This window comes from Blastomyces gilchristii (assembly GCF_000003855.2).
Source record: "Blastomyces gilchristii SLH14081 genomic scaffold supercont1.1, whole genome shotgun sequence".
NCBI classification, from domain to species: domain Eukaryota; kingdom Fungi; phylum Ascomycota; class Eurotiomycetes; order Onygenales; family Ajellomycetaceae; genus Blastomyces; species Blastomyces gilchristii.
Window position 1 is genome coordinate 1,646,358 of NW_003101682.1, and position 22,581 is coordinate 1,668,938.

Genomic DNA, 22,581 nt, shown 5'->3' on the forward strand with positions numbered 1-22,581 from the left:
ACATGATTTGAAATCAATGTGATGAACACAAACTATGATCAGAAGTAATGCTTTTAGACAACATGACAACTGTAAAGTTTGATTCTGATTTCAGATACAGTTACACAGTCAGTCTAACTGCAGAGATAGTAATCTGATACATACTTATTCTATTATAGAATGTTATAAGATTATTAAATATTATTAATATTATATTATCTGAACTTATTTTAAATATAATACTTATATATCATGCTTCTATACATGTTGCTTATAAGCTTGAAATGCTATTATTTAATTTATAATTTACTTTATTATTTACAGATAATTTTATAATCTCTTCTATAGCTTCTATATATTGTATAGTATCTATTTTCTCTGATTCTTTATTAATAAATGTCTAAGTGTAAGAATGTAAATGTAAAGTTCTTCTTTTATTACTCTATAATGTAGATAAATCACTCATCAGTTAAACAAGAGTTGAATGAAGAAATTGAAAAAAAAACATATTATATTATGCTGTAGAGTTCTTATTTCAATTGCTGACTAAGCAGATACACTTGAAGTGTGTAATATAAATATGGTAAAAGAATTCTTCTATCTGAGGTGATCACATTCAATGCTTACACAGGTGTTCTTAAACAAAAGTAAGAATAAAAATAAAAATAATGTAATTCTTTGTAAAAACGTGCTATCCGGGCTATAACCTGTGGGATGGTTAATCTGTTGTATTCGTGTGGGAAGAGCTAGCTATATATATATTACATATGAGATCACGTGTAGGCGGAGCGGTCGCTACGGCAAATGCCACTGGGGCGGACGCTACAGAAAGTAACCCCAAACGTAAGTCCTCGCGCCTAGATGATTGTCGCACTAGCCGGGAGACTGGGAGCATCTATTTGGGACTCAGGCCACTACCACCCACTTGGCTTCCAGCTACCAACGATTGGCCCTCAGCAGCAATAATTTCCGGATAGGCATCATTTTCCTCGCTGCCTTTTTAACCAATCACAAGTTCAGAAGTGGCAGTTATGCACCAATTAAAAGTGGTGGCAGAAAGACGCGCGCTAATTGTGCCCCGCCCCAAGACAAGGAGAGAGTAAGGTATGTACCATCCAATCTTTCTATTTGCTGTCTTGCTAACTATTATTCTTCACTCATTGAAGTAGCAATTCTTTTCCCCTACAAATTCATCCCATTTGCATGCTGGTTGCTTGCACTGGTCCCATAACTACCTTCTTGCATATTCATCACTCAGCATCCGGAATTTCTAATTTTCTGGAACAAATCATGCATGTATGACAGAAAATCAAACAGGGCTCTGGTGTCAGATAGAGAAGAGTAAATACAGGGCATCAACATATCCCAAACCAATAATCATCATCCGATAGCCTTGAACATGTGCAGTTTGGTTTTGTGGAATCCATTTCCTGAAACTCCCACTTCGAGCTCCGCACAGGAAGGGAGCTGAACAGAAGCTTTTTCAGTCAGCTGCTGCAACTGTTTCAGCTCCATTTCCATCTTATCCAGTCTTGAATCTCTTTGCATAGCTTCCCGCTGAAGCCGAGTAATTTCAGCACGGAGAGATTCGATGCTATCTTCATTCGTATGAGAGCGGTGGTTATGGAGTGAGAGATATCCCTTTCTGGTAAATCCTTCTCCTGAGCTGCGATCACAGTCTAAATAAGGACACATCCACTTTTTGCTGTTCACTTGATGAGTTGTGAATAGATGACGGCGCATGCTAGTTGCCTGGGTAAATCGTTGGTTGCAATCTGGGTTTGTGCACTTGTATGGGCAGTCATGTTTATCCATGTGTCTGCTGTTAAGGTACTTAGCACATAGTTCAAGAAATAGGAACTATAGCCAAAAAGGGTGGCACATACTTCCACTCACTGCGTCCCTCGAAGATATATGATCGTGGCAATCTGGGTGATCACAGTATATCTGGCCGGCGGCAGTCTTGGGCGGCTCCCTCATTCGCCTTGCAGCCAGTCTCGGTTCAGAATCATCAACCACGACTGGCGGTACCTCCTGAGCCATTTTGGTTTCTTAACTCTTTGCTCTTTGTCGCCGAAGAAATACTTTGACCAACTGGACAGATAACCACACCGCGGCTATTACAACTGTCCAGAAGGCAACGCCAAACAAGATAAAAGAAAGGATAAAAACTAGAAACCAGCTTAAAAGTCTTTTGAAACAGGGGCTGAGGAGATGGTTGAGATTGGTCATTTGTTTTGGATTCTGTGATCCCATGCCGGCTAGCAGAATGGTGGGTGCAACGCCTCTCTTTATGGAGTCTAGCAAGAGGCACAATAAGATCCAGAGTGCAAGCCAGCCTTACCTTGACCACATTGCTTCCCGCCCGGGGCACTCAGATTGGGCCCCTGGAATTTGTTAGCACAGAAATCATGAACAAACGGTTGCTGACCCGGGAAACTATACACGGCTAGGTAGATCAAGGGATGGGCTCGTGGCTTGCTGCATCTTTCGATGGAAGATGACCCCTGGAGCAAGAGCCATGTCTCTCATTTGCTTTGATGATCACCACTAGCCCCCGTTGCCTTGTGCAAATGCAGGCCGGCCATCCATGCTTGTTACCCACCGGGAGGAAGTTGCTCCTGTAGCTGCATGAGGAGGGGTATTATCATTTCAGCCCGCCTGAGCTTTTTTGCCTCGTTATGCGCATGCGCCCTTTTACATGCATGCACAGTTTTGGCACCAGCGCTTTATTTCTGACCCGGGAACTACATACACCGCTGGCACGGGGTCCAGTTGCAACTGGCGGATCCTGTCCCTCTTGTCTCCTATTGCGCCCTATGCTTGCGCCTTGTTACATACATGACGACGCAGAGAAGTGAGTTGTCAAAATTTACTATGCTGCTTGGCGGCCGGTGCTGGTTCTAAGATTGTTCCGCCGTTCTGGAAGCATAAAAGGACAGGAGCAGCCCATAATCTTGGTCTGTATTTTGGTATACTGCACTGCAAGTTCCTTCCCTACTATCGAACCGACATCCCTACACCACGAGCTGTTCCCAAAATCAAGAACAATGGCAATCACCCGCTCTGTCACCGACCCGTCTGGCATCGCCGCATCTCGTGTAGCCGCCGTGGCGAGCATGATACGCGAGGTGGAACATTTTAAGGCGCTTAAAAAGCTCCTTGAAAAAGCACAGGATCAATTCTTCGAACTGATATGCGCCAATGATCCAGTTCAGGCCGCCTATGTTACACTGGAAGAGGCTCAGGACCTCGTCCTGAATCGCAAGTCGGAAAAGGAAAGCAGCCTGGACAACGAACAAGCTACGCTCAGTTTGCTTTTTGCCACCTTTCTCTATCTGATACAGAGCCCGATTTCTGTTGTACGTCCTGGTTGTTGTTAAATCAAAGGAAAATGATTGGTTACTCAAAAATAGAATATCCTTGCTTTCAATGAAGAAATAGTCTGGAAATTAGAAATTCCGGATTGACACAGTTCGCGGGACGAATCGTTCGATGACAGAAAGGGGACAGACTCATTTCCAAGATTTCCTGCTGCAGTACGGTTCTTCTATCATAAATCTTACATCATCTTTAGTCATGTTGGTAAATAGGCTTGTGCTGCGGCCTCCGACGCGGTCCAGCTGCATCTATGCTGTGGATCTTGAACTCTCGACCTTGTTCGTTATTGGCGCGCGATCTTGCTCCTGAATGAGGCTGATGTCTCTTGAGCAATCATAGCATCAATAGCCTACGGCAGAACGGCATTCATATTTCTTCACTCAAGCAAGTCAAAGACCCTGGCTTCCATCATGCGTGGCCTTGTTTCTCCCGCTGGGTGCTGATTGGGGAAAATTTACTACTGGTGCAAGCGTACATTATGCCAAGATCTTCCTAAACAGGACTTATATGTAACACTCATATAAGTCCCAATTAGGAAAGTTCCCTTGGCATTGAATATCATAAACCGTGAGCTTGGCGCGAACCACCGAGAATCCATTATTGATGCTTCCCCCAGTTTATGTGGTGCAAGGAACTTTTCCTAATCGGGACTTATATGCGTGTTACATATAAGTCCTGTTTAGGAAGACCTCTACCACTTGCGCGCTCGGCCCTGACAGGAGAAACAAAGCCGCGCACAGAATGCATGATTGCTTGGTTCTTGGACTGTACTTCTGATCATTAATTTACCAATGATCCTGTCATGCGAAACGCAGCATCTATATAATTCAACAACTTCTCTCTCCAAATCTTGCCATGAAATCAAACAACAGCGTTTCTACATTTTGATCTCTTTCTCTTCCAGGTCCATTCGCTATAAATTCCAATTCATCTCAAAGAATTATGGCAGATGTGGATCCCGCAAAACCGCCCGCCGAAGCTCCGAAACCTGGGAAGGAAGCACTGCCAAACACAGCATTTAACACATACTATCTCATTCGTTACGATTGCCCCGTTGGCCCAGTTCAGTCAGTTGTTGCTGAATGGCGTGTTGTCCATAGAAATTCCATTTTAACAGGATCAGGTGCCGAGCAATATAAATATGAAGGCAACAATGTTGTGCGGCCTCGAGCGCCGGATTTCCTTGCAAACGAGCTTAAGACCTGTGATCTAGGGTTACTTATGATATCATTTTGGTTAGTGCAATTGTCACTATATTTAATGCTGATACTAATAATCCTCATCCAGTGCCACGACAGAGACAGAGTTACAATTGTACAACAACTTCACGGTGGAAGATTGTGTATTGTGAGCATTCCTTATGATAACTCTCTTGTCCAGATAATCAGCCTGCTAACAATTTATCCAGATTGGTTGCTGTGTACTCGAAAACGTTTCCCACCACAGCAATTAAATGTCTGCCTAACTCCGATGATCTTTTGACAACCACCATCAATATGGCATCGATTTTCACAAATATAATGATGGAAGATGGGCTGTCGTATCGCGGACCGTGGAAGAGTGATATCCGAGAACTCGCCCTCAAGATACAGAATGAATCGGGGATGGGTCATTACTTTCTGAAAATATATGGCCCGAGCATGTGCCCGACAGAGAGAAGTTCTTTGGCAATTATCGAAGTGTTCCTTCACAAAATATTAGTTCCAGTGGACAGGACTGACTGGAAACATGTTGCACATATGTATGGAAACGTCTGTAAAGAACTTCGGATTGAAAAAGAGTTTTCAGAGGGAATTACAGCTTCACTACAGAGTACAGTTCTCGATGAAAAGAGAGGAGCAGCTTACTTGCAGCCTCTGTTGTAGCGCAGAGCCGGGTACACCGCGGTGGCTTTTTTCATTACCCCTTCTTTTCCCTTTCCTTTTCAGTTATTCTCTAGAAAGTCTCCATTCAGTATGATATGGATGTCATATCTTACGCTCGGGTATACGTGGATTTTACGGGGTCTTGTAATTCAACATACTAGCACATCTCAATTAACTTGTTGTAAATAATGCCCGTTTACCCACATTAGAGTACTAATTATGTATGGAAAATGTTTACCAGTCATGCAATTGTTGCGCCTCTATTATAGAAATACCAACTTTTCTGTGTAAAAGATTGTGTGGGGGGGGGGGAGACTTCAGGTACCTTAAAGCCTGTTGCTGTTTCTAAGTCTCCTGTCAGTGCTTGCTTCGTTGTATTTCTAGCATAGTTATTGTTTAGTTCGGTAGGGAAGAATATTAAATGTCGTACAGCTTACGCCCCATACGCCCAAAGGCCTGTGCCTTTGCGGCTAGTCGTAAAAATAGAAAATTTTCCAGGCGCTTTCCTGGAAGATATGCAGGCTGCAGGTTAATGCACTAATGCACGAAGGAGCCGTGTAATGAGGCAACGTTAAGGCAACCTACTTCGAATCACGCGGAGACCAGCCTCGTAGGTGCGGAAAGGAAAAAGAAAAGAGAAAGATATAAGGCGAAGCTAAAACCATGAAATACAGAAAACTTATAAAACAAACCCGAAGTCCTCTTCGACTTGAAAGTACCTGTCAGTCCCGTTTCCCTCAAAACTCGTCCCGCGGACACAAGATGAGCTCATTGACGACAACGGATATGATTTTAGTGGCTCTGCTTCTGCCCCTGGCAAAAAGATTCTCTTGGTACGATGTGAGCTCGTTGACACCAACAGCAATAGCACCCTCCTAATCATTGGGCTAGGTCGCGCAGACATGGCAGGGCCTTCAGATCATTGCCAAGTCCGAGACTCACGTGCTCGATGTTTTGCGGCTCTTACAATCGCCTGACGACAATGCCCCGCACCAACATGCCCAGGAACACATATCAATAGACATGTCGCTGCTTAAGCAGGTGCATACTAAGTCTGGTCTGATGCTTCTGGACCTCTCTAGCTCCCCGGCAAAGGTTCAAGTGCTCGAATGTCTACACAGAGATGGATGGGTTGTATTGAAGAATGCTGCGAGCACCAAATCCCAACAGCAAGCGCCATCCAATGAGGTAAAAAGTCTGTTCTATTGTCATCACAGCTTCGCTGATGAGAATTAGGTTGTTCTTGCTCTTCTGTCCGCTGCACGGCGTGGGAGCAGTGACTTTGAGAGCAGTTACCCTGAGGTTTCATGGCCATCAAACCTACAAAAAGGCCCAAACCCAATTCAGCGACCTCAAAACTGGAGGGGTATGGTGCAAGAACGGGCAACAGATATAGTGGCGATCTCCTGCCACCACCTTTGGGGTGACGAGACGGATATATGGGACTGGGAATATGATACGGGGCTGCGTGGCGATGAGACCGGACAGATGGCATCTGTGGCTGCTACTGGTGGAGACTTGTGTGTGAAAACCTGCACCGCTTCTATGTGCTGATGAGATGCTGACATGTTTTAGGCTCATATGTAGTGGCTGGCTACCACGGAGGCTTCCGAAGCCGCGAGGCCAGACTGATCTTGTCACCGTAAAGCATCGATGGAAGCACTTTGGTTGGACAACGCCTTCGAGAGAGCCTTGATGTGCAGTAAATTATGGGAGCAGATACATTCTTAACATTATCTAGACGGCGGCATATCCGCGGAAATTTGGTGCATTATATAGCATATTAATGGGATCTAAAGATTCAGGAAAGCTATGATGATAACTGATTGTAGTGGCAGGCAGTCGTTGCAATTGATCGGAAACCTCAGGCCCATCCCCCCCTCCCCCCAGCGGTCGTCTCGTGCCGGGAGTGTCCTTGGGAATTATATGTGGACGATGAAAAGAAATCTCCACTGCCAAAATCACCGTTGCTCTTGTGACCAAATCCCAAACCCGAATCTGCATTGCCAAGAAACCCCACATTATAATCACACACAACCGAATAGTAACCAAAGGATGCAGGATGTTGGCCGGAAAATTCACCCCCGTCTCCTCGAGCGGTGGTCTCGCCTGGGGGCCCTTGGAGGCCGTTTTCGGGCGCAGAAATGAAATCTCCACCATCAAAATCACAGAGTAGATTGCTCCCACCCTCAAATCCCATATTCAAATATCCATTGCCAGGAAAACCCTCATTATAATCATACACAGCCGAATGGTAATCAGAGGATGAAGGCTGGTCATGACCCGGCAGGGGGTTTCGTATAGTGCAGCTGTCTATAACAGGGTTGAGCATCGCCTCGGAGAGTGATAATGGTTCTCCTCGACTTTGCTCTGGTGGTGATCTGTTCGGGCTCACCGGACAGATCGTTCTTACAGAGATTCTCAGAGTGTTAACTCTCAGTGTTATAGAGAGTAGTTGTACAGACTTCTTTTCTCTCTCTCTTCTCTTCTCTTATGAGAAATTGAGAGACTCTTCAGTTAATCTCTTTGTAACACTCAGTCTAAGCATCTTATAAAGCTTTTCTATCTTCTCTAGTCTCTCTATATCTGTTATTCTGACCTTCTTAATATAGTCAGGCCTGTGAGAGAGTCTATTTACTGAATTCTTAGTTCTCTTGATATGCTCTATCTTGAATCAGAACTCACTCAGTCTCTGAGCTCAGTGAATCTGCTGCTGTGAGAGTTTCTTGATTGAAGTAAACTGTTATAAGTTATCATGATCAGTTCTAACAGTAATTACTGTTATAAGACTCTCAAAGTAGTAATATCAGTGATAGAAGAATTTCACTATTATAAGAAGCTTCTGATTATAAATATCATAGTTAATCTCTGCAGATTACATCTTTTATAAGAAAAATATCACTGAAACTCAGTTCTCATTTAACTGTAGTTACAAGACTATTTCTGAAATTATAAAGAAGAAGATATCTATCTTTAATCTGATTAAGAATAAGAGATTAAAGTGAAACAGTATCACTGTATTTATAAATATCTATTTTAATTTTATAAAGACTCTGTGAGCTTCTGAAGTAAGAAAGTTCTTACAGCTCTTTTTTCTTAACAATCTTTTTATTCTTCATTTATAAAATGATTTCTTCTTATTTTCATTCTTCAGCATGTCTGTAAGAGCTAGACTGACCGTGTGACTGTGTCTGAGACCAGGACCAGATTTTTTAATAGTCTTATTATCAATTCAACTGATTTCATTACACAGTTTTAACATTAGATAGTAGTCTCATACTGTCTCAGTGAGACTTACTGTCTACTCTTATCACATTTTTCAAATGAGATCATGATTTTCACTTCTCAATTTAAATTATTTTTATTGCTTTAAATGACTTTAAATCTCATTTAAGTGTTATCAAAAAGTGTTACTTTTTAAAAAATTAAAAATAGTCTAAAAAAAACCTTAAAATGTCTAAAAATAGTAACTTTATACTAAGAATGAAATTAAATGAGATTAAATAAGATCACTCTCTCATTTTTTTTAAGTTATGATTTCATTTTAAGATCTGATAAATAGTTACTTTACATGTTTTTTTAATGACTAGTCTCAGCAGAATTCACATCAAGAAATGTATGAAATCAGACTAAATGAGACTAAACATGAAATTCATGATCTCAGTGGCCAGTCTAGTAAGAGCTAAGAAGATTCTTATAAATAAAAAGATAAATTATTCATAGAAATTCATAAAGCTCAGAAAGATCTGAATCTTATAAATACTAGTTAACTCTAATTATAATAGAATAGTTTTAATCTGTGAAGATTTTATCTGAATATTATTCACAGTAATTATATATTCTAGAAAATTAATCTGACAGATACTGAAGTTACACTTTATAAGCTTAATATACAGTTCTATCTTATTCAAGATCTTTAACATAGTTTATATATACTCAGTGTATTCTTTCTTCTTCACAGAGTATATTATCACATTATTCAGATATATTATTATAAAGACATTTCAATATATATAAAGTGTTTTATTAATGAAAGACTGTAATACTATAGAGATATTAGTCAAATAAAAAGATATTATTAGATATTCAAATAATTTCAGTGTAATTTTAAAAACAGTCTTTTATTCATTCTCAGACTATATTTATAGCTATGTATATATATTAATTATATTCAGTTGTATGAATATAACAGCTTCTGTAAGAAATCCCGCTTCTCACGGATTCTTTACCTCTATTTCTATCTCTCACATAATTAATAGAGCTAGCGGCTCTTGGCTACACACAACTATATAGACTGGAGTTCACAAATACTATTTATAACTCAGCTTGAATGCTATTATACATTTGACTTCTACATTTTATCTTTCTACTGTGAATACTTCTAGTAGTTAACAGTATATATCATATCAAGCTGTAAACACCTGAATAATCATCTGTGAGCACTTATTCTTATATTTCAAGCTCAGTCAGTTAACAACTGCCTGTTATAACTGAAAGAACTAAAAACTTGTATACTTCAATCTCTGTGAACTTTACTGCAGACACTCAGAAGCAGTCACTCAAATCATAAATAACTCTTATAAAAGAAGTCTTAGAGAACTTATCAATTACTTACAGAACATCATTCTCTACATCTGTGACAGAGAAACTCTCTGAACTCATAAATAAATCAATTTCAGTGAAGAACATTCTTAAGCATCTCTCACAGAATCAAGCTATTTTTCTACAAGAAATGCTTACTGTCTGTAAACACTCTTAAATCAAGTCTCTAGACATGATCTTCAGAGATATCTATGAACTGAAAAGAAACTTTCTTAAGCTGTGATTACTTAAGACTACTTATTGAACTACAATCTATAAAAGCTTTTATAAGTTTGTATTTGAAATTGACTTACAAGCTCAGCTGTATAATATAAAAGATAAAGAAGCTATTATCTACACAATAACAGATCTCTATTACACTAAAGCTAAGAACTGACTGAATTATCTAGAGAATGATTATAAGAGATTTCACTGATCTGTTCTCAAGATCTATCTAGAGAATAAGTTAAAAGACTCTGTAAGCTGAATAAAGAACATCTGAGCTGTAATCATTAATATTAGAAAAAGAGGTGAGAAATCTGATGAAGACTACTCACAGCACTTTATAAAATTATGATGTGAATTAAAATCTATGAAAACAGAACTCTGAAATAAGACCTGAATAATAATATTTATAAAGAGACTGAATAAAGATATGCAGAACAAGCTTATTAAGTAAGACTCTAAGTTCTTAACTCTGAAGAAACTGATGACTTTTATTCATTACTTACAGATCACTGTGAGAGTTACAGACTTATAAAGAGTGAATCACTGACTGACTCTGTAAGAGTCAGAATAATAGAGAAATAGATTTATCAGAAAAAGATAATAAGATATAGAGAGATTTGCATCTGACTGCTGAGTAGAGAGAGAGAGTCTTATAAGCTTCTATAAACAGAGTATATAATAGAGAGATTAAGAAAAAGAAACTCTACTTTATCTGTTCTAAATCAGAATATCTCTGCACAAACTGTTCAGACAAATTAAAATAGAAATTTGAGAAGTTATGAACAGAGTCAGTAATAGCCTTCTTAAGAGTCTTGAAGCTGATACCTGAATCTGTTACTTCTCTGATGAAAATACTTACTTACAGAGAGAGATTACACTGCAGTGCTACTGTTCTGCAAGTATGAAAAGTATTAATGAACTCAGAATCCTAGGTCACTGTGATATCTCTAAAGCTCACAGAGTAAATGAGCTGAAAGATGAAGACTAAGAACCTGCTCTTATAATAAGCAGAGTATGAGAACTCAGATCTGAGAGCTGAGAGACTTACAAAAGTTATCTTTAAATTACAAGATCTCTCTAAAATCTGAAGAAGATTTGTAGAAACTGTGATTATTACAGACATCACAGATAATATGTACTTGAGACTTACATGACTTCAAAGACATAATTTGCACATAGCTGTTCATGAGTTAGGTTTATACTTCTGATCAGTATTGATAGACTTACTTATAAAAATAGAATCAGTTAATGCTGCAGAGTTGATTAGAGAAGATAAACTCATCTATATAATAACTTTATAAGTGTCTGAGAATCTTGCAGTCATGAAAACTGAGCTTCAGATATCAGAGAAATACTGAGATCTTACAAAGATATTCAGTTCAGTAAAGACAGCTAAGCTTCTCTCTCACTATAAGAAGAATCTGATAATAGATTTAATAGAAGAGTAGAAACTCTTCTGAGAATCAATCTATAAGCTCTCTTATTATAAGACAGAGATCTTACAAATCTATGTGAAGAAGAATCTGAAGAATAACTTCATCTGATCTTTATAGATCTCTGCAGAAGCCTCTGTGATATTTATAAAGAAGAAGAATAAAGATCTCAGATTATGTGTAGACTATTATAATCTGAACTTCAAGATAATAAAGAGTTACTACTCTCTATCTCTGATTGAGAATGTGATTAATTATCTTACAGAAGCTGTCATATTCATATAACTGAATGTAATCAATGTATATACACAGCTGTGAATACAGTCTGAAGATGAATAAAAGACTGTCTTTAAAACTGCACTGAGATTGTTTGAATATCTAGTAATATCTTTTAATCTGACTAATATCTCTGTGATATTTTAGTCTTTCATTAATAAAACACTTCATACATATCTGAATATCTTCATGATAATATATCTGAATAATGTGATGATATACTCTGTGAAGAAGAAAGAACACACTGAGCATGTGCAAAGTATATTGAAGATCTTAGATGAGGCAGAACTGTATATTAAGCTTACAAAGTACAACTTCAGTGTTTATTAGATTAATTTCCTAGAATATATAATCACTGCAGATAATATTCAGATAAAATCTTCATGAGTTGAGACTATTCTATTATAGCTGAAGTTAACTAGTATTCATGAGATTCAGATCTTTCTGAGCTTTATAAATTTCTATAAACAGTTTATCTTTGTATTTATAAGAATCTTCTTGACTCTTACAGACATACTGAAGAATGAAAACAAGAAGAAGTTATTTCATGAATAAAGAATGAAAAGATTATTGAGAAGAGAGAACTATAAGAACTTTCTTATCTCAGAAGCTTACAGAGTCTTTGTAAGATTGAAACAGATATTTATAAATACAGTGATACTGTTTCACTTTAATCTCTTACTCTTAATCAGATTAAAGACAGATGTCTTCTTCTTTACAATTTCAGAAATAGTCTCATAACTACAGTCAAATAAGAACTGGGTTTCAGTGATCTTTTTCTTATGAAAGATATAACTTATGAAGATCAACTATAACATTTATAATCAGAAGCTTCTCATAATAGTGAAATTCTTTCATCACTGATATCACTACTTTGAGAGTCTTATGACAGTGATTACTGTTAGAACTGATTATAATAGCTTATAATAGTTTACTTTAATCAAGAAACTCTCACAGTGACAGATTCACTGAGCTCAGAGACTGAGTGAATTCTGATTCAAGATAGAATATATCAAGAAAACTAAGAACTTAGCAGACAGACTCTCTCACAGATCAGACTATATTAAGAAGACTAGAATAATAGACACAGAGAGACTAGAGAAGATAGAAAAACTTTACAGAATACTCAGACTGAGTGTTATAAAGAGATTGACTGAAGAGTCTCTCAATTTCTTATAAGAGAAGAGAGAGAAGAGAGAGAAGAAGTCTGTATAACTACTCTCTATAACACTGAGAGTTAACACTCTGAGAATTTTCATAAGAATTCTTGAAGAGAGTATCTATAATCTGAAGAGTTTATAAGCTTTGAGAAGTGCTGTAGAAGACCTGATGTAAAAGAAAACAGAGTATAAGTCTTTATAAGATCTTCTATTCAGATTGTCTGAACTGCAACTAAAGAATGAATATACTCAGTATATTCAGAAACTGCTTATAATAGAGATCAACTCTGCAGAAATAAAGAATTGAAGAGACTTAAATAATCTCTTATAAAGAGAGAGCTGAATTTATGTGCCTGTAAATGAGTTTCTATATATAGAACTTATTAAAAGATATCATGACTCTTCTCTAGCAGGTTATTTTACAGATACTAGAACTTATGAGTTGCTTATAAGAAAATACTTCTGACTGAAGATGTGAGAATTTATGAAGAAGATAGTGAATTCTTATACTGTTTATCAGAGTTTATAAGTAGTACAGTTCAGACTATATAAAGAACTTACTTCTCTACTCATTCTGTGAAAATCTTGAAAACAGCTAGAAATGAATGCTCTTGTGAGCCTCTCTGAAAGTAAGAACATATACAATACCTGTTTTAACAGTGTGCTGATAATAGTGAATCACTTTATCAAGATAACATACTTTATACTCATCTGCAAGAACTTGAAGTCAAAGAATTTAACTTATATCTTCATCTGTGATATGATTCAGTTGTATAAATTATCTATAAACATTGTCTCAGATAGAGAATCAATCTTCATAGAAGAGTTCTGATCTGATCTGATGACTATACTGAAGATTTTATGAGATCTAAGCATGACTTTTCATCAACAGACAGATGATTAGATAGAATATCTGATAAGTATATTGAAACAGTATCTGCAGTGCTTTGTCAATTATAATCAGAATAACTGAGTGTATTGATTATTACTCACAGAGTTTATATATAACAACTCAAAGTATATCAGCACAGATAAAACCCTCTTTGAGATGCTCACTGAGACTTATTCATGAATGACTTTGATGAACCTGCGAGAGTACACTATAGAGTGTGATAATGTCTGTAAATGAGCTGAGAGAATTCAGAAGATCTGAGAGAAAGCTTATAAATTCTTGAGAAAGGCTCAAGAGTATCAGAAGAGATACTATGACTTCAAATACATTATAAAGAGTTTTAAGAAAGATGATAGAGTCTGACTGAGTTTAGAAAACATCATCACACAGAGATCTAGTAAGAAGCTGAATCTTTTATAAACAGAGTCTTATAAGATTATGAAGAAAGTTAGCTCACAGTTCTATAGATTGAAACTGTTATCTGAGTTATAGATATACAATATTTTTCATATCTCTTTACTCTGTGAATATAAGAAATTCTTAGAAGAGAATTCTGTAACTCATCACTCTGTCTATGAAGTATTAGAGAGTAAAAGAGAATATCAGATTAAAAAGATTATTAACTTAGAGAAGTGAGATTATGAGCTCTGATTTAAGATTCAGTGATAAGAGTATTCTGATAAGATGAATGAGTTCACTTGAGAATTATCTGAGCAGATAAGACATCTGCAGAAGCTGAGACATGACTTTCATACTATAAATTCTGATAAGTCAGAATGACACAGTCTTTACTAAGAACCTGGTTATGATAAAGATATTAATACTGTCATTTGTGAACTCTAGTTTATAAGATAATAAGTTTCTACTGAGATGAACAGTCTGCAGTATATATAAGAGAAGAAGAAATCATATTCTTATTAAAGTTAAAAAACAGAAAATAAACAGAGCTGTGAACACAATTTAGAGATTAATAAAGAAAAAATAAAGAAAACTCATATTTATATTCTCAATATCTGTAACACTCAATTTTCTCATAACTATTAATTTCTCTCTTTAAAGAAGTAGAGAGTATTATATCTGTGATACAGACAATTATTACATTTGATATAAAGACTGTCAGAAATGCACAGACTTCAGAGAAGCTGAACATCAGAGTGTACACAGTTACAGCAGAGTCTTGAGAGCTGACTGTCTGTGTGTGTGATCAGATACTTCTTACAAAGCTATATTCACTTCCTCAGTTATGCTGAAGTATTCAGCCTGAAAATAATTAAGACACAGAGAGAGAACTTATCTGCTCAGATCAACTCTTATCATGAATTCATGACATTTACATTGCCTTGATTACCTGAATTTTACAGATACTCAGAGACTTATCTCTCATTGACAATGAAATTGCAGAAATGCACTGTGATGTGAGAATCATTGATAGAAAACCTAGGCATATTTGCATATGTCTGATCAGAGATTGTGTGAGTAGAGAGAGAATGATCATAGACTCATGAGACTGCAGAAGACACTGACAACACTGAGAGCTTTATAAGAACTATCAGCTAGAGTCTGTAAGGAATTACTTATGAGAAGACTTACAGTAAAGAGAGAGACTGCACTTCTTGAAGTCAGAGACTGATCTGAGAGAGACAGAGAATTGACTGCTGGCCTGAAGATCAGATGCAGTGATAAAGCTGAGAAGAATGAAGATATGATTATGAGCAGCAGCGCCTCTGCTTTATCAGCTAATAAAAAGTAATCAGAGAAGTTACAGAAATGCTTATAAGAAGCTTAGTAATAATCAGACATTATTACAAAGATATTAAAATTAAAAAATTTTTTATTCTTGAAAAGTTCTTGAATCAATATATGAATATTGTCAGAAACACTCTCTCTCTGTCATCTGAGTGAAAATACTTCATAGATGAATGAGAATACTCACAGTTTATAAGAATAAGAGCTGTTATAAAAAAAGAGAAAAGAAGATAAGATTTTATAAACAGATCTGAGATATTTATACTACTCTAGAGAGATTTACTTACACTGTGAGTGATTCTGTGAAACAGTCAGATCACTCTAGTAAATAAGAGTGATTATGAATTACAGGTCTAAATCTTTCTATATGACTATAAAGAGTGATTGCAGACTGTGAATATCTTGATTCTACAATTCTACAGAGTTAATGAAAGAATGAAAAATTCCTCACAATTCTACAGTGTTAAAGAACAATGATTCATAAGAATGAGTGAAAGATTAACTCATGAATGCTTCTCTTTAATAAAGATAATCTCATAGAGAGTGATTTATCTGTGAGATGAATCTGTGTGATGATTATATAAGAATCTTATAAAAATGATTGAGAGTCAACTGAAACTCTTCTATATAGAAGATGTAAGATGAATCTGTGTAATAGTCAGAGAAGAATCTGTAGATTATAAAGAATCTTATGAAATAAGAAACTGAGTAATAGACTCTTTTCTCTTCATGATAACAAGGGATTTTTCCTCACTAAGATTTTTTATAGATGTAAAGAATTTTTAGTGAGTATCACTGCAGTGCTGAGCTGATTCTATAAAGTCACTCAGTGAAAGACTTCACAGACAAAGCCTTAGAGAGAGAGAAATATATAAGAAATCTTACTTCTCATGAATTCTTTATCTCTATTTCTATCTCTCATATAATTAATAGAGCTAGCGGCCCTTGACTATATATAACTATATAGACTGAAGTTTACAAATACTATTCATAACTCAGCTTGAATGCTATTATACATTTAATCTCTATATTTTATCTTTCTACTGTGAATACTTTCAGTAGTTAACAGTACATATCACGCCAAGCTGCAAACACTCAAATAATCGCCTGCGAGCACTTATTCTTACAGCTTCTGTGAGATAGTTGATCACATTCTTAATCAGAGACAGAAAATAGTAACTCTTTATTATCTTAAAGTTCAGATTGTAGTAGTCTATATATAATCTGAAATCTTTATTCTTCTTCTTCATAAATATCACAGAGAATTCTGCAGAGATCTGTAAAGATTATATAAAGTTATTCTTCAGATTCTTCTTTATATAAGCTTATAAAATCTCTGTCTCATGATAAGAGAGCTTATAGATTAATTCTCAGAAGAGTTTCTACTCTTCTATTAAATCTATTATCAGATTCTTCTTACAGTAAGATAAAAGCTTAGCTATCTTAGCTGAACTGAATATCTCTATAAGATCTTGATATTTCTCTGATATCTGAAGCTCAGTTTTCATGACTGTGAAGTTCTCAGATATTTATAAAGTTATTATATAAATGAGCTTATCTTCTCTAATTAACTCTATAGTATTAACTGATTCTATCTCTATAAGTGAGTCTGTTAACACTGATCAGAAGTATAAACCTGACTCATAGATAGCTATATACAGATTATGTCTTTAAAGTTATATAAGTCTTAAGTATATATTATCTATAATGTTTATAATAATCACAGTTTCTGTAAATCTTCTTCAGATTTCAGAGAGATCTTATAATTCAAAGATAATTCTTATAAGTTTCTCAGTTCTCAGATCTGAGTTCTTGTATTCTGCTTATTATAAGAGTAGATTCTCAGTTTTCATCACTCAGCTCATTTACTCTGTGAGCTTTAGAGATATTATAGTAATCTGAGATTCTGAGTTTATCAATACTTCTTATACTGATGAGATAGTAGCACTGTAATATAGTATCTTCTCACAAGCATGTATTTTCATTGAGAGAGTAACAGATTCAGATATCAGCTTTAAGACTCTTAAGAAGACTGTTACTGACTCTGTCTGTAACTTTTCAAATTTCTATTTTAATTTATCTGAACAGTTTATATGAAGATGTTCTGATTTAGAACAGATAAAACAGAGACTCTTTTTCTTAATCTCTTTACTATATACTCTGTTTATAAAAGCTTATAAAGCTCTCTCTCTCTGCTCAGCAGTTAGATACAAATCTCTCTATATCTTATCATCTTTTTCTGATAAATCTGTTCTCTGTTATTCTGATTCTTACAGAGTCAGTCAGTGATTCACTCTCTACAGATCTGTGACTCTCATAGTAATCTATAAACAGTGAATAAGAGTTATCAGTTTCTTCAGAGTTAAGAACTTAGAGTCTTACTTAATAAGCTTATTCTACATATCTTTATTCAGTCTTTTTATAAATATCATTATTCAGGTCTTGTTTCAGAACTCTGTTTTTACAGATCTTAATTTATATCACAATTTCATGAAACACTGTGAGTAGTCTTTATCAGATTTCTCACCTCTTTTTCTAATATTAATAATCATAGCTCAGATATTCTCTATTCAGCTTATAAAGTTCTCTAACTTATTCTTCAGATAGGTCTTAAGAACAGATTAGTGAGATCTCTTATAATTATTCTCTAAATAATTCAATCAGTTCTTGACTTCAGTGTAGTAGAGATCTGTCATTGTATAAATAACAGCTTTTTCATCTTTCATATCACACAGTCAGACTTATAAGTCAATTTTAAATACAAACTTATAAAAGCTTTTATACATTGTGATTTAATAGTTAATCTTAAGCAGTTATAGCTTAGGAAAGTTTCTTTTCAGTTCATAGATATCTCTGAAGATTATATTTAGAGACTCAGTTTAAGAGTGTTTACAGACAGTAAGTATTTCTTATAGAAAAATAGCTTGATTTTGTAGAAGATACTCAAGAATGTTCTTCACTGAGATTAATTTATTTATGAATTTGAAGAGTTTCTCTGTCACAGATGTAGAGAATGATATCTTATAAGTGATTAATAAGTTCTCTGAGACTTCTTTCATAGAGATTATTCATAATTCAGATAACTGCTTCTGAGTGTCTGCAGTAGAGTTCACAGAGATTGAAGTATATAAGTTTCTAGTTCTTTCAGTTGTAATGAGTGATTACTGACTGACAGAGCTTGAAATGTAAGAATAAGTGCTTGTAGATGATTATTCAGATATTTGCAGCTTGATATAATATATACTGTTATCTACTAGAAGTATTCACAGTAGAAAGATAAAATATAGAGATTAAATGTATAATAGCATTCAAGCTGAGTTATGAATAGTATTTGTGAACTTTAGTTTATATAGTTGTGTGTAGTCAAGAGCTGCTAACTCTATTGATTACATGAGAGATAGAAATAAAGGTAAAGAATCTGTGAGAAGCGGGATTTCTTACAATAGCTTAAGTAGTTACAGAATATCTTCAAGAAGATTGATAATATATATTACTTATATCTTATAAGTGTTAAACTAACTCAGGTTAAGGTGAAATTTCTGTTCAAGAGTATGAATAAAGCTGTGAAATTCAGATAATATATTTTTCTTATAACTCAGAGAATCTCTGATTTTAATCTCTCTATCTTTATAATAGATGTAGATGTGTAGAGACTGCAGTGATAGCAGAGCAGTTAAAGAGCTCATGTCAAAGTATACAGTAAGTTCAGAAATCTCAGATTTCTGTTAGAGTAGAGATATACACACTCTAGAAAATAATATAAAGTTTCTCTCAGAGAATGAAGTCAGATTAATCTCAGTATAAGTGTATAAGATTATATCAGTCTGTTAGAGCTTGACTGATTCACACTTATAATCAGATTGAGTGATTTAAATTGTAATATAATGAAACTGAAGCAGTGACTAGTCAGTAGTATTATATAGAGATAGTTGTTTAACAAGCTATATAAGTGAGCTTAACTATCTTACTTGAATAGTGAGCTTGTAGACTATAAGATTATTGCAAGAATATCACAGATATGATACTTAGTATATTAAGAAGATTGTATGAGAAATATAGTAACTCTTGTATATATTTCAGTAGAAGAAAAATGAATTACTGACTTCTTTGATAAGAAGTCAGCATCTAGCTATTCTATATAGATAATGAGCAGATATTCTTCTCTTATTTCATAAGTGAGAATAGTCAGAGTGATATCTCAGCAGTGTCTTACTATTAAGAAAGAGTAATCTGCTGACCTTGTATAGAAGCAGAGTTCTTATATTCATCAATCAGATCTTTCTATAATATATCTGAATAATGTCATAGAGTGGTTGAAAACCGGTTCAAACAGGATGAAATCATCCGTATAGAAGTGATGGGCCGTGTGAAACTGCAATGAGGCCTTGGCGCGGCTGAGAGCGTGACAGAAGATCTCTTTCAGTAAGAGAAAGCTAAAGTTCTCAGACTCTGTTCATGCAAAGATTTTATTAGTCTTGAGAACACTAGTTATTGACAGAGCTATCTTTCTGTAATAGTATATAAAGCAGTGATAGAAGTTGTAAAAGCTCAGAAATTCATAAACATCTCTAATTAACTTGAGAATAAGTCATGCTACTATTGTCTCAATCTGTTTAAGATCTCTGTAAGTGCTGCAATGTTCAATTATATAGTCTACAAAGTCTATTTCTTTCTGAAGAAAGTGAAATTTAAAGAGATTGTATATTAGATGAGCTTCTCTGAATTTTTACAGTATCTGTTTAATATGTTGTTAAATAAGTATCTGAGTTGTGATCTTTAGTGTATATTATAACATCATCTATATAGACTACTGTAAAATTATCAATGTATGAAAGCAGTGCTGTCTGAATATATTACTGAAAGTAGCTGAATAAATTGCAGAGATTAAAGAGTACTACTAGGTATTTATAGTTGTCATATCATATCTTAAAGACTGTAAGATGTTCATACTCCTCTGCAATTTACAGGAGATGAAATGCATGAACTAGGTCTAGTTTTATAACTCAGTGTATTTCAGTGAAGTATTCAAGAAGTTCTGATATAAGAGATATTACATATTGATTTTTAACTGTAATAGCATTTAAATTCTGATAATTTATATAAAATTGTTTAATTTCCTCTTTCTTCTATGTGAAGAGCACTGAGAAGGCATATACTAACTTACTTAAGTATATAAACTCACACTCAAGATTTTCTTCAGTATATTTTTTTAGAAGTTGTAGTTCTGATTAACTTATATTATAGAGCAGCCTCTTCTTCAGAAACTTATTATCTATGAAAGTAATCTTTATATTCATCTCTGAGTATAAGACTAGAGTTAGACTGGCCGCCGGAACTATGAATTTCACGTTTAGTCTCATTTGATCTGGTCTCATACATTTCTTGGCATGAATCCCGCTGGGACTAATCATTAAAAAAACATGCAAAGTGACTATATATCAGATCTCAAAATGAGATCATGACTTAGAAAAACTAAGAAAGTGATCTCATTTAATCTCATTTAGTTTCATTCTTGACATAAAGTTACTATTTTTAGACATTTTAAGGTTTTTTTTAGACTATTTTTAATTTTTTTAAAAGTAACACTTTTTGATAACACTCAAATGAGATTTAAAGTCATTTAAAGCAATAAAAATAATTTAAATTGAGAAGTGGAAATCATGATCTCATTTGAAAAATGTGATAAGAGTAGACAGTAAGTCTCACTGAGACAGTATGAGACTACTATCTAATGTTAAAACAGTGTAATGAAATCAGTTAAATTGATAATGAGATTATCAAATATTCTGATCCTGGTTTCAGACACGGTCACACAGTTAGTCTAACTAGAGTGTTAACTGTGAGTAAGTGAAAGACATTCTTGAAGTCATCTAGCTCTGAAGATAGATATGTGATAGAGATATTATAACTGATTTGTAATCAGATAATAACAGAAATAACATTATCAGTGAGAATGAGATTCTTTGACTCTTATGAGAGATGATCACTGTCAAGCTGTTTCATACAGAATTTGTTAAAGAGATAATCAGAATCTTAGTATATATCTGAATTAGTATATCACAGTCAGAGCATTCTCAGTATCAGAGACTATGACATTAATATTAGAATGAAGTAGTATTTCATTAATTAGTTATCAGAGTTTGACAAGATTATCTTGTAGATGTAGAGATGAGTGAGATATTTTCAGTCTTGAAGATCTTTTAAGAAAATGTATAATATACGAACTTTTGTAACATTAAGAGCTTCAGCAACTGCAGAGATAATGATATTGCACTCTGCTTCTGAGTTTATCATAGCTGAGAGAGTGAGTATGTCAGTGTCTTATTATTATTATTATTATTCTTCAATTATAGATGTATGCAGTCAGAGACTATGACATCTACCTGAGAACTAAAAGTTCTCAGGGTTTTTCCTATATCTATAAAGTTAACTATTATACATTCATCAATTTCAGATATGCAAAATCAGAAAATTCCAGCCCAGAATACAAAAACTGTTTACAAATTGCAGTATTTTAACATCTTCTGATACTTTGAAACCATTTGACATGACAAAAGAAAAGAGAACACAGTCTTAAAGATAGACATATTAAATAGATAAATAGAAAAGAATAGAAAGAAAAAAGTAAAGTAAAATAATGAGAGACTGTAATGAAACAAATTATTGAAAGATAGTATATAGCTGTTTTAACAGACTATATCTGATCAATTTCCTCCTCTTCATATTCAGATATTTCTGAATTCAGTCATTTTCTTGTAGCTGCTTGAGTTTCTGATAGAAAGTCTATTAAGTATTTAATTCCTGTCTCAGTTGAGAATAAGAATCTCATATTTAATTGATTTAGATTATACTTCTCTTTCAATCTGACTCTGAGACTATTGTATAATGCACAGTGCATTATAATATACTCAGAATTCTCATTTACATTGCAGAATGAGCATTCTATTAAATTAAATCTATCATCAAATCTTTGTATATAAGATTTGAAATAGCCATGTCCTAATTTCAGCTGTATTATAGATGAGAATATTTTCTTTTTA

The 22,581-nt window shown here is 34.8% G+C and overlaps 4 protein-coding genes across 5 annotated transcripts; 2 read left to right on the forward strand and 2 right to left on the reverse strand.

Moving 5' to 3' along the window:
• Window positions 1-886: 886 nt before the first annotated feature.
• On the forward strand, window positions 887-3,449 carry BDBG_00243 (the record flags this gene model as incomplete). 2 transcript variants are annotated; one of them, XM_031719805.1, is made up of 3 exons in its annotated part: window positions 887-1,083; window positions 1,146-3,291; window positions 3,424-3,449. In XM_031719805.1, the coding sequence occupies exons 2-3, from the start codon at window positions 3,030-3,032 to the stop codon at window positions 3,447-3,449; spliced, it is 288 nt and encodes a 95-aa protein (XP_031575694.1). In that variant the 5' UTR covers window positions 887-1,083; window positions 1,146-3,029. The 2 variants fall into 2 exon arrangements, with proteins under 2 accessions (XP_031575694.1, XP_031575695.1); XM_031719806.1 differs by having other exon boundaries at window positions 1,060-3,291.
• BDBG_00242 (C2H2 transcription factor) lies at window positions 1,091-2,054 on the reverse strand. Its single transcript, XM_031719804.1, has 2 exons — window positions 1,866-2,054; window positions 1,091-1,658 (listed from the first exon to the last, which is right to left on the reverse strand). The coding sequence occupies exons 1-2, from the start codon at window positions 2,020-2,022 to the stop codon at window positions 1,360-1,362; spliced, it is 456 nt and encodes a 151-aa protein (XP_031575693.1). The 5' UTR covers window positions 2,023-2,054; the 3' UTR covers window positions 1,091-1,359.
• Window positions 3,450-4,302: 853 nt separating the features above from the next.
• Window positions 4,303-6,921, forward strand: BDBG_00244 (uncharacterized protein; the record flags this gene model as incomplete). The annotated part of the gene is made up of 7 exons (XM_031719807.1): window positions 4,303-4,595; window positions 4,648-4,707; window positions 4,769-4,968; window positions 5,952-6,058; window positions 6,117-6,413; window positions 6,462-6,745; window positions 6,801-6,921. 7 exons carry the CDS (start codon window positions 4,303-4,305, stop codon window positions 6,919-6,921), a joined length of 1,362 nt encoding a protein of 453 aa, XP_031575696.1.
• Window positions 6,820-7,631, reverse strand: BDBG_00245 (uncharacterized protein). The gene has a single exon (XM_002628953.2). The coding sequence runs from the start codon at window positions 7,555-7,557 to the stop codon at window positions 7,090-7,092; it is 468 nt and encodes a 155-aa protein (XP_002628999.1). The 5' UTR covers window positions 7,558-7,631; the 3' UTR covers window positions 6,820-7,089.
• Between the last annotated feature and the right edge of the window lie 14,950 nt (window positions 7,632-22,581).

What these genes read in the sequence shown, in the direction of transcription:
- BDBG_00242 (XM_031719804.1), bottom strand. Translation starts at nt 2,022, where the DNA reads ATGGCTCAGGAGGTACCGCCAGTCGTGGTTGATGATTCTGAACCGAGA. An exon ending in GAGGGACGCAGTGAGTGGAA is followed by an intron (nt 1,659 to 1,865) that starts GTATGTGCCACC and finishes GTCCTTATTTAG; the next exon opens with ACTGTGATCGCAGCTCAGGA.
- BDBG_00245 (XM_002628953.2), bottom strand. Translation starts at nt 7,557, where the DNA reads ATGCTCAACCCTGTTATAGACAGCTGCACTATACGAAACCCCCTGCCG.